Source organism: Mobula hypostoma, chromosome 1, assembly GCF_963921235.1.
Source record: "Mobula hypostoma chromosome 1, sMobHyp1.1, whole genome shotgun sequence".
NCBI lineage: Eukaryota > Metazoa > Chordata > Chondrichthyes > Myliobatiformes > Myliobatidae > Mobula > Mobula hypostoma.
In genome coordinates this window covers 137,005,822-137,021,118 of record NC_086097.1, presented here as the reverse complement: position 1 = coordinate 137,021,118, position 15,297 = coordinate 137,005,822, and the positions used below count along the sequence as shown (strand labels likewise).

At 44.8% G+C, this 15,297-nt stretch overlaps 1 protein-coding gene across 5 annotated transcripts in view; it reads left to right on the top strand.

Moving 5' to 3' along the window:
- The window catches only part of col14a1a (collagen, type XIV, alpha 1a), a 267,320-nt gene that overhangs the window by 168,806 nt on the left and 83,217 nt on the right, over positions 1 to 15,297 (top strand). For all 5 annotated transcript variants that reach the window (XM_063056387.1, XM_063056396.1, XM_063056368.1 and 2 more), the window contains 4 exons: positions 7,141 to 7,287; positions 8,834 to 8,908; positions 10,102 to 10,241; positions 11,652 to 11,775. In XM_063056387.1, coding sequence (XP_062912457.1) covers positions 7,141 to 7,287; positions 8,834 to 8,908; positions 10,102 to 10,241; positions 11,652 to 11,775 — 486 coding nt within the window. The remainder of the gene's footprint in view (positions 1 to 7,140; positions 7,288 to 8,833; positions 8,909 to 10,101; positions 10,242 to 11,651; positions 11,776 to 15,297) is intronic.

Here is a 15,297-nt window from a genome sequence, read left to right as displayed (position 1 = left end):
AACAAAAAAAGTCAATCTTAGTGCAAAGTGATCAAAGTGACTGCAGTGTTGCTGAACTTTGGTGGCTATGATTTTGCTGGTTGTTTCAAGAGCTGATCAGTTGAAGAGAAGAAACTGTGCTTGAACCTGATGGTGTGGGACTTAAGGCTTCTATACCTCCTGCCCAATTTATACATTACTTACAAAATGAATATGCGCTGTTGCTAACTCTCCCTTAGATTAATCTGCTTGTACTTTAGAAAACATTCTGAGGGAAGTCATTGTGGAGTGAAGACATAAACTAACCCAAGAGATTGAAAAGCTGACACTGCCCTCTATAATAGCAGAGATGGAAATTCTCCTGACAGACTGTGAATGAGTCCCTTCAGAGTCCATCTCATTTTTTTTTACCACAACAGAACTGCATCCACTTACATTTAACTATTGATTAGTTGCTGTGCAAAAGCTAAGTTTTTAGCAAAGTGTACAAGTTTATTCAGTTATTAACAGTGAGGTGATGTTATGAGATGGCGTGTAATATGATACCAACACTAGTAATATCTAGCTTTAAGTGCAAAATGTTGGTTACTGAATAGATTGATGTATTTGGTTTGGGATTAGTTTGGTACGTTTGGTTTATTGGTAAGTGAACGTTGTGAGTTCAGTACACTATCTAAGGTCCTGTCATCCTCATGAGAGCGTAAACTCAGTTTCTGCCTCCCTCTGCGTGGGTGGGGGGGGGATGCAGTGGTGGTGTGCAGATTCTTTAGTCTGTTTCAAGATAGGGACAATATTTTCCCACTTTTAACTTCGGATGAAGAAAAAATCTGGTCATTTTCTCACTGGAGTCTTGCTGGCCAGCCATTTCCTACATTACAACAGATACTACCTTTCCAGAAGTTGTGTGTTGATTGCATGATGTTTTAGAGTGTTCTGAAGGGTACATCAGTATCATAGAATTTGCACTTACAATATATAGCACATATTGTGTTCTTTTCTAAATTAGCCAACAGCATTGCAAAGAACAAATTCCTGGAAACTTTCTCCAGTGCAGGGACCACACTGTAAGAGAAAGCATGAGATACAACAGCACGGTTCAAATCGAGTCAAGTCATGTTCAGATTTATTGTCATCCAACTGTACATATATACAATCAAATGAAACGATGTTCCTTCAGACCACGGTGAACCCACAAAACATATATCACTCACAAACATAAAACAAAATATTGCCGTAAATAAGTTAATAAAATATTATTCAAAATGCATGTAGTACACAGCACAAAATAAACAGGAAACAGTACAGTAAGCAGCTCGCTGCCTTAGTGGCAGAGTATTCACGGTTGTGTCTCTCTGTAACTGGATCCTGTACTCACTGACAGAAGGTCAGTCCGTGTTAGCAGAAACATCTCTAGCTCCATCGTGCTGAGTACTGGTGTTCCCCAGGGTCGCCTGCTTAGCCTGCTGCTGTTCACACTGCTGATGTATGATTGCACTGCTAGATCCAGTTCAAACAGATCGTCAGGTTTGTGGATGACACACCAGTGGTTAGCCTCATTAGCAGTGATGGCGAGATGGTGTACAGAGAGGAGGTAGAGCATAGAGTGTCTAGTAGAATTGTGCAACCACAACTTGTCTCAACATGGGCAAGACCAAAGCGATGATTGTGGATTTTAGGAAGGTGCAGGCTGACCGCTCTTCACTGCACAAACAAGGCTGCTCTGTGGAGAGTTAGGAGCACCCCCTGTTTGGTCAAGAACACCACCTCTTTGACAGTGCCTCCACTTCCTGAGGAGATTGAGATGAGTGAGTCTGCCCACCTCTTCATTCTGACCAATTTTTACCTGAGCACCATCGAGAGCATCCTGAGCGGCTGCATCACCATCTGGTATGGGAATTGGAAGACATCTGACTGCAAGTCCTTACAAAGGATTGCAAGGACTGCTGGGAGGATCATCAAAGTCTCTCATCCACCTACTAGAGATATTTATCAGAAGCGTTGTGTACGCAGGGCCCTTAGCATTGATAATGATCCCTCCCTTCGATCCAATAATCTCTTTGACCCCCTACCATCAGGCATTAGAACAAGCACTGCTAGGATGGGAAACAGCTTCTATCTCCAGGTCGTAAGACTACTGAACTCTCTGCCACCACTCTGCTCTCATCATGTATGAAGTGCCAGTGGTTCGACACTGTTTACTTCTTACCTTGTGGCATAAATGCACCTTATTGTTTGCTAATTTAATACTGGTAATATTAGTTCGTTTTAAGTGTGCGAGTTAAATATACTGCATTGTGCAGACTGGGCTGGAGGAATGTTGTTTTGCTTGATGGTATGCATGTGTACAGTTGAATGACAAACTGATCTTGAACTTGTTTAGTCTCACAGCCTGAGGAAAGAAGCAGTTACTCAGTCTGGAAGGCCTCGTCTTGATGTTCCTGTACCTCCTTCCGGATGGTAGTAGGACAAGGAGATGGTGGGATGTGTGGTAGGGATCCTCAACAACGTTTCAAGCCCTTCATCTACAATACCCCTGGTAAATGTCACAAATAGAGGGGAGGGAGACCCCCTTTGACAGATCTTACGATCCTCTGTCGGATCTTGCAGTCCGATACCTTGCAGCTTCCATACCACACAATGATGCAGTCAGACAGGACACGCTCGATGGTGCTCTTATAGAAAGTTGTTAGAGTGGAGTCTCCTCAGAAAGTGTAGACTCTGCTGTACCTTCTTGACTAGTGAGGAGTTGTTGTGGGTCCAGGTTAGGTTGTTTGTTATGTGCACACCAAGGAACTTCGTGCCCTCCACTCTCTCCATGGCAAAGTCATTGATGTGCAATGGAGTGTGCACCTTTCTGAAGTCCACAATCATCACTTCTGCCTTGTCCACTTTGAGACTCAGATTTTTGTTCTTGCAGCCTTTGACAAGTCTCTCTACCTCCTCTCTGTAAGCCAACTCGTCACTGTCGCTGATGAGACCATACTAACGTGGTTTGAGCTGAACTGGCAGTGCGGTCGTGTGTCAGCAGACGGGGCACACAGCCCTGGGGAGCACCAGCGCTCAGTGTGATGGAGCTTTAAGGTGTTGTTGCCAACTTGGCTGATTGGGGTTTTCTGCCAAGAAGTCCAGGATCCAGTTACAGAGGGGTATTGGTATTGAGTCCCAGTGAGGCCAGTTTACCCACCAGCCTCTGAGGGATGATCGTATTAAACACTGAGCTGATGTCAATGAACAACATCCTGGCGTATGAGGCGTTGTTTTCTCGGTGGGACAGGACGGAGTGGAGGGCTGAGGCTCTGGCGTCATCAGTTGGCCAGTTTGAAAGGAAGGCAAACTGGAAAGTGTCCAATGTAGTGGGAAGGTAGGATTTTATACAATCCTTTACCAGTCACATAAAAAATTTTGTGATTTCTGAAGTAAGTGCCACAGGATAGTAATCATTTAGGCCAGTTACCATCGTTCTCTTAGGCACTAGGTTGATGGTGGCTGCCTTCAAGCCTGCAGGGACAGTTGACTGTTTCAGACAGATATTAAAGATGTCCTTTAAGACCTCTGCTAACTGGGCCAAATTCATTGCGTCAAACTGTGTGTGGAAAGCATTCAGCCTATCAGGAAGGGAGGCGTTGCTGTCCTTGTCGCGCAGGGTGGGATTGTAATCTCTTATGGTTTGGTGTCACAAAGGAGTCTGAACTTTCTGTGAGATCTCACACTTTGCCTTTCTGACGGCATGAGAGAGTGTGACTCTTGCTAACCTTCGGGTTGGCCTATCCCCCCATATGAAGGCAATCTCTAAGAAGTGCATGGACCTTGGCAGTCAAACATGGTTTATGGTTAGCCCTGATAGTGTCATGTTTAATCATGGTGATGTTCTCGGTGTCTTTTTCAATGTAGCCAGTCACTGATCCCTCATATTCATCACTGTTGACGTGATGATCGTAGGTCGCTGCCTCCCTGAATATACTTCAGTCCGTGCTTTTGAAACGGTCCTGCAGCGCTAAGGTGGCGCCTTCTGGTGATATTCTGATCTCCCTGCAAACTGGCTTGACTCATTTAACCTGGTCTGTATACAGGGATTAGCAAAATGGATATGTGCTCTGAGTATCCAAGGTGAGGGGAAGGCAGACTTGTTTATAATGTTAGTATAAACCAGGTCTAATACATTCGCTCCCCTGTCTGTGAATATCCGCCCCCCCGCCCCCCGACATGCTGGTAGAACTTTGGCTGGACACTTTATAAGCTGGCATGGCTGAAGTCACCAACAACAATCGGGGTCGCAGATGGCACTGTAGAGCTCCTGCAGCACTGTCCAAGCCCTGGCACGGGGGGAGGGGGGGAAGTGTAAACAGCAACAGTCACAATGGCAGTAAGTAGAAGGGCCTGCACTTCACCATTAAAATCTCTGTGGTGAGCAGTGGGCCGATACTACCAAGGCCTTCACACACCAGTTCTTATTGACATAGACACGCAGGCCCCCTCCGTGGGTCTTGCCGGAGGTCGCAGCATTTCTGTCTGCCCGAAAGGAGATTGGGCATTCTAGCTGGATGGCCAAGTCTAAAGTGGTGTCCTAGAGCCATGTTCCTGTCAGGAAGAGGTGTGCAACAAGCCATCATCTCCCACTGGCTCAGACACGGACACAGATAATCCAGTTTAGTTTCTAGCAATTGAGTAAACTTGTTGGGAGCTTGGGCCTGCAGGGATCCACGTTGAGTGTCGCTGGAGTACTGGTGTGCTTACCGCGCTTCTGTGTCCTCGTGCACTGCTCCCGATAGCCGAGTAGCCCCAGCAACCTTATCTCTCTACCGCAGAGTTGTTAAAGTGTGGACTGCCTCCTGCTGTGGTTTGCACATGTTCCATATAATCCTTCAACAATAATAAACGAGAACTGCTTTCCATTTTGTTCTTTTTCTGCCAAAGAAAGTCTCCCTGAGGGTGAACAATTAGAGGAAAAAAATGGCTTGGCATTTTACCAAAGAGCGATTCTATTGTTAAAGCCTTCTGTAGTAGCTGTACATTGATTTGCCAATGGATGGCTCAAGGATCGAGTATCAAGTAACTACTTTCATTAAGTCAAAAGTATTCAAATTGGACTTAATTAGATGTGATTTCTCAATAGATTCCTACTGGCGAGCGGTCTGCTAGTGGAAGTTATTACATACAGTATATTATGGCATATATCCCTCATTGTGACTCAATTCGAGTAACTGTGGTTTGGTTCTGTGCACCACATTCAGAACAGGAGATGGAGGCCTTGCTGCACAGTTTCACCAGACTGACTCAGGCATGAAGGGGTTAATTGCAGAAGGAGACTCTGCACTTGAGTTAAGTTTCCTCAGATGCGGAAGGCTGAGAATTGACCTGAGGTTTTTAAATGAGAGTTGCTGGTAGCTTGTCGCAACACAAAAGCAATTAGAAGAACTCAGCAGGTCAGGCAAATTGGTAACCTGGTTTATTCTTGCACCAAGGTACAGTGAAAATCTTTTACATGCCTTCAATACAGATAATTTTATTACAATCGTGCATTGAGGTTACAAGGGAAAGTAAATGTAGGATGCAGAATATAGTTACAGGGAAAGTGCATGCAGGCAGACATTAAGGTGCAAGGCCATAACATGATAGTTTGTAAGGTCAAGACTCCATCTTATCCATACGAGGGGACCATTCAATAATTTTAAAACAGAAGGATTGAAGCTGTCCTTAAACCTGGTGGTTTGTGTTTTTAGGGTTTTGTGCTCAATTGAAGGGGTGAGAAGAGAGGATGTCCAGGTGAGTGGGGTCTTCGATTATGTTGGCTGCTTTACTGAGTCAGGGAGAATGTAGACCGAGTCCATGGAGGGAAGACTGGTTTCCCTTTTGTGCTGGGCTATGTCCACAATTCTGTACTTTCTTGTTGCCATACCAAGCCACGATGCATCCAGATAGGATGTTTTCTCTGCTGCATCAATAAAAGTCGGTCAGGGTCAAAGGGAGCATGCACAATTTCTTCAGCCTCTTGAGGAAATAGAAGAGCTGGTGTCCTTTATAGACCATCTCATTTATGCAGTCGGACCAAAACAGTCTATTGGTGATGTTCATTCCTAGGAACTCGAAGCTTTCAACCCTCCCAAACTTAGCACCATTGAGGGGGACAAAGGTGTGTGCACAGCTCCCTTCCTGAAATCAATGAGATGCTTTTTTGTTCTGCTGGTACCTATGCCAACATCTATGGGAGGGAATGGATAGTCAACAGTTTGGGTCAAGACCCTCCACATGCAGAAACTGGTAACTCATGCATTGTAGTCATAATGTGTTGGTGTGGTGAAGCTTGATCAATGTGGAGGAGAAGTGTCTTTAAAACTGAAGTGTGTTGAGGGACTGGAGACTCTTCACACACCTGCCCATGAGCTAAATTTCTTTAAACTCATCCAATTCCAATTCAAAGGAATGTAAAAATCCATCCACAGAGGTGACTTGATAGAGGTGTGCAAGATGATGAGAGGCATTGATCGTATGGATAGCCAGAGGCTTTTCCCCGGGGCTGAGATGGCCAACACGAGGGGGCGTAGTTTTGCTTGGAAGCAGGTACTGAGGGGCTGTCGGAGGTAAGTTTTTCACACAGAGAGTGGTGGATGCATGGAATGCACTGCCAGCAATGGTGGTAGAGGGGGATACAACAGGGTCTTTTAAAAGACTCTTAGATAGGTACATGGAGCTTAGAAAAATGGAGTGCTATGCGGTAGGGAGATTCTAGGCAGTTTCTAGGGTAGGTTACATGGCCAGCACAACATTGTGGGCTGAAAGGCCTGTAATGTGCTGCAGATTTCTATGATTCTATGATCTGACCATGGCCAAAACATGCTCTGGGAAAATGCAAGAAAAATATCCACAAGAACAAGAATTAATTAACCCTGTCTGAGTGAGCACTGTGCTGGCCCAGTCAGTCGCATTGCTTCATCGGCTACTGGGTTGTTAAGTCAAGAATTTCCACATCATTTTACAGGAGGGGGTCTGAAGAAATGTTTGTTTTTCTTTAGTCGGCTTCAATGTCAAGTCAATCCTTTAATTCAGGCACCGTGTAGTCAATCACATCACAAGCACAAATTGGTTGAAATGGCTCTGCCCTTAACTCCCCACCATGATTGTATAAATGACCAATAACTAATTATTCCTCTTGGGAACTTCCAGGTGGAAGGAAGGAAGAAGTGATTGTTGATGGAGGGACATCTCGTCACTGCTTTTATGATCTTATTCCAAACACCAAGTACAAGATCAGTGTACACGCCCAGCTGCAGGAGATAGAGGGACCGGCCGTGAGCATACTCGAAACAACAAGTAAGCAGCCACTTACCCTCACCTTTACTCTCTGCTTTCATTCCTTGGCCTACCAAGCGTAAAGCCTCTTGCCTTTCGTGTTATTAGAGGCAACATTTCAGGTAACGTTTCAGCTCAGGTTTGCACTGGTCTAAATTTCTGACAGAAAATCGAAGAACTATATATCTGCTGTGACTTAATACAATGTGAATTTCATGATTTGAAAGAAAATCTATCAGGACAAGACTGTGCATGTCAAATCCAGTGTTCAACCAGTTATATGCCATTATTTCCCTGTAAGCTGTGGAAATTGACTTATTTTGCATTTCCACTGTTGCTTACAGCATCTAGAACTCCCCTCAAATTCTGCTGCCCACACTGTGAAGCTGTGGATCCAGAAGCAACCAATAGCCCAAGCAGAATCTGCAGAGACAGAATCAGGACATTTTTCATGTCAATATCTCCTTATCCCGCTTCATTACTAGTGGAAGGCTATAGGGCAGATAGTTCTACCTCTGGAGGTACTTTTTGAGGAGTATTTCCAGTAGTTTCTCTTCTCAGGTCTTGGTCCTAGTTACATTAGTCCACTCACCTCTCAGCCCAGGGCTCACTGCCTCTCATAGGCTCCTCATCCAGCAATCCCTTGGCATAAAATTTCACACCCACCATTTATAGTCCTTACACCCCATTTCTATCCATCCTATTTTCTATGCAACTTCAACCACCCCTCTGGCCTCCTGTACTGGTCATCTCTGAATTTAGTCGCCCCAGCGTTATTGACTCTTCCATTAGCTGTCAAGGTTCTAAATTCTGGAATTCCTTCCCTAAACATCTGTGCTTTATCTGACCCCTTACGGTGCTCCTTGTAGTCCAGCTCTATGATCAAACCTTTGGTCAGCTGATCCAACGCAGTCACAAAGTAGGGGAACAGGCCTTTCAGCCCATTGCGTCCATGCTGGCCATCGAACAGTTATTTACATTGGAGACACCAGAGATTGCAGATGCTGGGATCTGGAGCAGCAGTCAGTCTGCCGGAGGATCTCAGCTGGTCAGTGGAGTCCTGACGCAGGGTTTCACTGTGAAGCATTAACAACTTCTTTCCCCTCTGCCGCATCACCTTCCAAATTCTTTGGCAAAATTGTTTACATTAATCCTATACTAATCCCATTGTATTTTTCCCACGTTCCCTCCATCTCCACCACTCACCTGCACCCTAGGGGCAAGTTACAGTGGCCAATTAGCCTACCAACAGGGGCAAGCCCAAATGGTCACAAATGTCACACAGCATCAGAAGTCAGAATTAAACTATCGTCACTTTAGCTGTGAGGCAGTGACATTAACTATTGTGCTACCCAGTACTTATGAGACTTTGAAGTATTTTCTCTAATTACACTTGGGTGAAGAACTTCAGGGTGTTTTCCTTTGTTAAAGGCACTATATAAATGCAGTTGTTGCTGTAGGTAGATTCTCCCGTATTGCATTCAATCTTCTGCGCGTTGGCGAGCGCTTGGCTTTCCTACGTGTGGGGAGTAGGCTTTGCTGTCACCGTCTCTCTCTTTTGGTTTAGTTCCTGTTCCGACGGAGCCACCAACTTCTCCTCCAACAACTGTCCCGCTGCCAACCATTCCACCAGCCCGGGAGGGTAAGACCAAAGTTAAAAATTCACCTGTGAAGAGGGCAATGAATAAGATTATCTACAGGGTTTTTGTTCAAGAAAAAGCTCATGACTGACCGTACCATGGGAGCTTTAACCTCTTCCCATACCACTCTGTGTGGCTCTTACCCTATCTTGTGAATGGATTTTCCAGTCAATTGCGTTCAGTTCTGGTTGCCCCATTACAGGAAGGGTGTGGAAATTTGGAGAGGGCGCAGAGTGAGTTTGCCAGGTTGCTTGCTGGATTAGAGGGCATGTAGTGTACGGGGAGGCTGGACAAACTGGCCTTGTTTCCTCTGGAGAGGTGAGGGCTGAAGGGAGACCTGAGAAAAATTTATAAAAATCCGCAAAGCGTAGATGGATAGCTGGTGTCTTTTTTCCCTGGGTTGAAATGTCTAATACTAGAGGGGATGTGTTTAAGGTGAGAGGGGGTAAATTTAAAGGAGATGTGTGGAGTAGATTTTTTAACACAGAGTGGTGGATGCCTGGAATGCCGTTCCAGAGTTGGTATTGGAGCCAGAATAGAAGCACTTAAGAGGCTCTTAGATAGGTACATGAATATGCAGAGAACGGAGAGATATAGATCATGTACAGGAGGAAGGGGCTGGGTGCCATTGACCTAATTAGTGTAGCAGGACATCGTGGGCCAAAGGGCCTGTTCCTGTACTATATTAATCCTTTTATGCAAATTTGTTTAGCTAATGGCCATGCTGTTAGTTGCTGCAATGGTTTAGAATGACACTAATCGATTATTCATGTAGAGCTTTTGATATATTAAGTGTGTGTGTATATATATATATAAAGTAGATTTGGTGAGGAAAGAAACTGTGTGGGAAAGGGAATTCAGACAATGTGCTAGAAAGTTCCAGAGAGGCTGCTTTGGACTGGTGTTGGGAATCCCTCCTTCAGGGGCAGTGAAAATCTAGAACTCTCTCCTCAAGAAAAGTTGTGAGGCTGGGAATTGATAGATGTTCTCAAAAATGATATTGATAGACTTTTCTTGTCCAGGTTATTAAAGCTTAAGCTTAAGGTGGGAGGAGATGAGGCTTAGATACTGTTGGACCAGCCCAATGAGAGGGTGGGTGTAAGTACACTCCGAGCACTTTCCATGCTAGTTCATGTCTTACAGTAAACAACTGCCTTTTATTTTGGACAACTTCTAATTGTTCTTATGGCTGCAGTTTGCAAAGCTGCCAAAGCAAATCTAGTCTTCCTTGTGGATGGCTCGTGGAGCATTGGGGATGAGAACTTCGTCAAGATCATCGGCTTCCTGTACAACACAATTGGAGCTCTGAACAAGATCGGCCCAGAGGGGACTCAGGTGAGCACTGGCTGGGGGAGTTGGGCCTTGTGCTTGACTAGGTAGGGACTTGGACTAGGCGGTGCCTTGGTGACTATTGGATTGCCGAGAAGAACAAGGTCTCTCCACATTCTTCCTGCACCACAGCAGCACCAGGCTTTGAATCATCAAATGCATTGGCTCAAGTGCCAGCTGGCCCATTCTGTCTGTGCCTGCCCACTGAATGAAGTCAAGTTTTACTGCACAAGTACAGTAAGCTACAGATACAATGGAAAAACTTGCAGCAGCATGTAGGTACAGACATCATACAGAATATAAATTTCCGGTAAAAATTACAATCTGATTCCTTTCTTAGACTTAAAATGATCAGCAGATCACAGAAACCAGCTACTACTCAATGGACACTGTCTGCACTTCTTGCTATCTTGGTATAACAGCCAACCTGATCAAAGAACCCCCCCCCCCCCAACATTTTCTTCTCCTATAGGGCAGAAAATACAAAAGCTTGAATGCATGTACCACCAGGTTCTAGGACAGCTTCTATCCCACTGTTATAGGACTATTCAATGGTCCCCTAGTATGATAAGATGACTCTTGACTTGACAATCTACCTTGTTATGGCCCTACACCTTACTGTCTACCTGCACTGCACTTTCTCTGTAACTGTAACACTTTATTCTGAATTCTGTAATTTCTTTCCCTTGTGCTATCTCAGTGCACTGATGTGATGAAGTGAACTATATAGATGGGTGCAAATCAAAGTTTTTTTTTCCCACTCTACCTCAATACATGTGCAAATAATGAACCAAATGACCAAAATTTCTGATTTAGCTCAAATTGACCCAGTGGCCTTGCAACCTCACAGCTTCAGTGACCCCGGTTTATTTGTGACCTCCAGTGCTGACTGTGGAGTTTGTACGTTCTCCGTGACTGCTTGGGTTTTCCATGGGTGCCCCAGCGTCCTGGCACATTCCGAAGATGTGAACCGATGCTTTCATTGGTTGTTATATGATGCCCCCAAGTGAACTTGGCATGGGAATGTGGAGAGAATAAGTTTATAGGAATAACTAAAGGGAGCAGGGGTTTGATCTGTAAGATATCACAAAATTAATGGGCCAAATGGCTTTGTTCTGTGTTATAGGGCAATAAACCTGTAGCATTGTTCCTGTCTACATGTTGCCCAACCCATGGAGTCCATGGAGGAGAGATCCTGTCACCTCAGCTCCCTGTAAATATTAGATGTCCCATCTGCTGATGTGAGGATTGATTTGATGAGAAACTGGGTTGTACATTGTTAAGAGATTTTATTGACAAATTTCTTTTCTCAGCCTGTTGACCCCGCACAGCAAGGAAAACTGTTCAGTTCATTGTAACATGGTATATAAATATTGTGCTTTACTGACGTGAAGTTTAACCTTTGAATTTTAACAGGTTGCGATCGTTCAGTTCAGTGATGATCCCAGAACAGAATTTCAACTTAACACGTACAATGACAAAGAGAGGCTCCTCCAAGCTATCCAACGCATTAGGTACAAGGGTGGAAACACAAAGACAGGTACAGACTTTGGGGGATAAACATACAATGTTGCGGGGAAAAGAAAACTTGCGCTAAAATGATGCACTGCATGGATACGTGCGAATATTTGTACGTAAACAACATAAATCATGCATTTTTTTGCACAATCAAGCTCATTTCATTGCATGTAGTTTAAGGAGCAATGCAGAAACTGGGACCCCAAGCAGTGTAGTGGGTATGTAGCTTAGAAGCAATGCTTGTCAGCTGTAAGCTCTGCTGGACAAGGTGACTCATGTTAACACTGAGGCAGCACAGTAGTGTAGCAGTTAGTGTAACACTATTACGGCACCTGTGACTCAGATTCAATTCTGCCGCTGTTTGTAAGGAGTTTGTATGTTCTCCCCGTGATAGTGTGAGTTTCCTCCAAGTGCTCTGGTTTCCTCCCACATTCCAAAGACTTAATGGGGTTAAAGCAACACTGACAACACGCTGGAGGAACTCAGCAGGTCGGGCAGCATCCGTGGAAATGATCAGTCAACGTTTTGGGCTGGAACCCTTCGTCAGGACTCCGGCCTGAAACGTCAACTGATCGTTTCCACGGATGCTGCCCAACCTGCTGAGTTCCTCCAGCGTGTTGTCAGTGTTGCTTTAACCCCAGCATCTGCAGAGTATTTTGTGTTTACTTATGGGATTAATAGGTTAATTGGTCCCATGGATATTATTGGGTGGTGCAGGTTTGTTGGTTTGGAGGGGCCTGCACTACATTTTTAAAAAACGCAACAAACCTGTTATCTGACTCTATCTGAACCCTATATTTCTGCCCACCTCCCCCCCCCCGGTAAGTTTTCACAGCCTTGCTTATCAATCTGTCTCTGCTGTCACAGTCCCGGTCCCAGTCATAAGCCATTGAAATAGACCCTTTGACTCAACTTGTCCATATCGACAGGCTTGCCCAGTGAGCTAGTCCCGTCAGCCTGTGTTCGGCCCATAACCATCTAAACCTCTCTTATCCACATACTTATCTAGATGGCTTAAAAGTGTTGCTAATGTGCCTGCCTAAGTCACTGTTTCTGGCAGCTCACTCCAAATGCACACAACCTTCTGTGTGAAGAACCTCCCCTTGTTGCCCCTTTTAAATATTTCAGTTCTGATCTTAAGCCTTTTGCCCTCCCTTAAGCACCCTTTCCCTGGGGGAAGCAGACCATGTGCTTTCACCCTGTTTTAGCCCCTCATGATCTTGTATACCGCTTTCCAATCTCCCACGTTCCAAGAAACAAAGTCCTAATCTTACCTGACCTCCCCTCCAAGGCCAGGCAACATCCTCGTACATGTTCTTTATATTTGTTCTTGCTTAATGACGTCTTTCCTATAACAAGGTGACCAAAACTGTTCACAATGCGCCAGGACTCTGCTTCCACCATCTTTTGGAAAAGAGTTCTAAAGATTCATGATCCTTGGAGAAAATAATTCACCATTTCTGTCTTAAATAGGCAACACTTTATTTTTAAACAACAGTCCCTCATTCTAGATTCTCTCACAAGAGGAACTGTCCTTTGATTATGGTAGATCTATACTGTGTTTCCTCCAGGGGCGATATATACTTCATAAGGGTGTTCTAACCAGCATATTATTTGAATCTGAGAGATTGCAGATGTTGCAATCTGGAGCAACACACAATCTGCTGGAGAAACTTGGTGGGTGGAAAGGAATTGTCAATGATTTAGGCCTACCCTCAGGGCTGGGAGTAGAGAGGCAAGATGGCCAGCCTAGAAAGAGAACGGGGAGTGGTGAGAACGGATTCTGGAGTGATTGGTGGACTGAGGACAGGTCTAGGATAACAGGCAGGTCGTGCCAGGAAAGGGAGGAGTGTGGTGGGGGGCGTAGTTGGAAGTCTGTGACGGATATTCCTCCCATTTTTGTCCCTCTTTCCACCCTCCCCCAAAGCCACTTAGAAGCATAGAAAAACTACAGCACAATAAAGGCCCTTCGGCCCACAATGCTGTGCTGAACACTTCACTCATCTTTATTCCTTTCTCCTCCTCCATCCACCAACACTACACACAGGTTACCACAGCCCTCTCCCAACTGGCTTCAACTGTCAATCACCTCTCCCCACTCCCCTCATGGTATTCACCAGAATCCAGCATGGTATCCCTGTCAACGTGAAGGGCTGAGACCCTTCCGTGCCCAAAATGTTGACACTTTATTCCCCTCATTAGATGCCACCTGACCTGCTGAGTTCCACCAGCATTTTGTGTGTGTTTCTCAAGATTTCCAGCATCTGCAGAATCTCCTGGCTGCTGTTCCTGTTAATCTCACCCCAGCAGCTGTCTCCCATCTCCACAGAACCGCCCCACCCTCCGCCCACCTTACTCCATCTGCATTTTTTCTTTTTTCTCTCTCTTTGTCTGCCTCCATCTATCATTCACCTGTCACGGTCTGCCAACTCCACCCCCGCGCACCTCCACTACCTACTGATACCTGACAGTCATCTCACACCTATCCTCAGCCCAGCCATCAGCTCAGAATCTTTCCTATTGCCACTCTGCTCTTTGAGCTAACATCGCAGTCCTGATGCCGGGTCTTGGCCCAAAATGTCAACAATTTCTTTCTTCCCAGGGATGCTTCTGGAGCCACAAAGTGTGGCATACCTGGAGGATGGACGTGCAACTACTCCTCTACGCTCCAGCCCGCTTGATATAAAGGATTGCACGCCATCACCAAACAAAGGCGTGAAAGCACGCTATCAAAGAACTTCATATGGAAGTTATCAAAGAACTTTAAATAACTTTTATCTCTGCAGGAGGGGCCATGTGCTGCTATTTTTGTGCATTTGAATTGTTGTATTCTTAATCAAAGACAGAAATTTATAATTAATTTCACATCTGCCTGAGAGCAAAACAGTGTGGCAGAGACAGAACTGTTGATCAGCATTTTCTGGGTGAGATTGTTCAGCGGTGTAAAAGAGTTAAAAACGTCCATTAAATTGAAGTGGTTAAAGGAAAGCAGCTAGCAGTGAAAAGAGAGCTGATTCTGTACATGTGGGATGGATGTGCGGTCACACTGTACAAAAGACTCAAACAGATATTATCAGAAACTTGCCCCAGGGTTCCAGATCTCCTCTTTCAATAAAGCACTACAATCAGCGAGTGAAAACTCAGAGGCAATCATAGTTTAAACTTTACATCATTCTCACTGAATCACCAGGATAGGATATTTGAGAATTAAAATAGCCAGGGCTTGCTGAAACAAGCAAGCATAGCAGAGCTTGAAGTGAACGTGAACCCATACTTGGGTTATAATTACAAATACCATATGTGGTCTCATGCGGCAAGCATGTTGCCGGCGGAAGAGGTGATATTAGGTTGTATATCTTTCTTTAATGACGTGCTTTATAAATCATAGAGTTTAGATTGTAGATTCCAGTAAAATTTAGTTGGGTGTTAACAAGATGGTGCTGGCGAGATAAGCCAGCATTTTGTAGGCAGCACACAAAACTAAAAACTATTCTATTAATTACACTTTGTCTGGACTAAGATCACTGCTATCCACAGCCTGTAA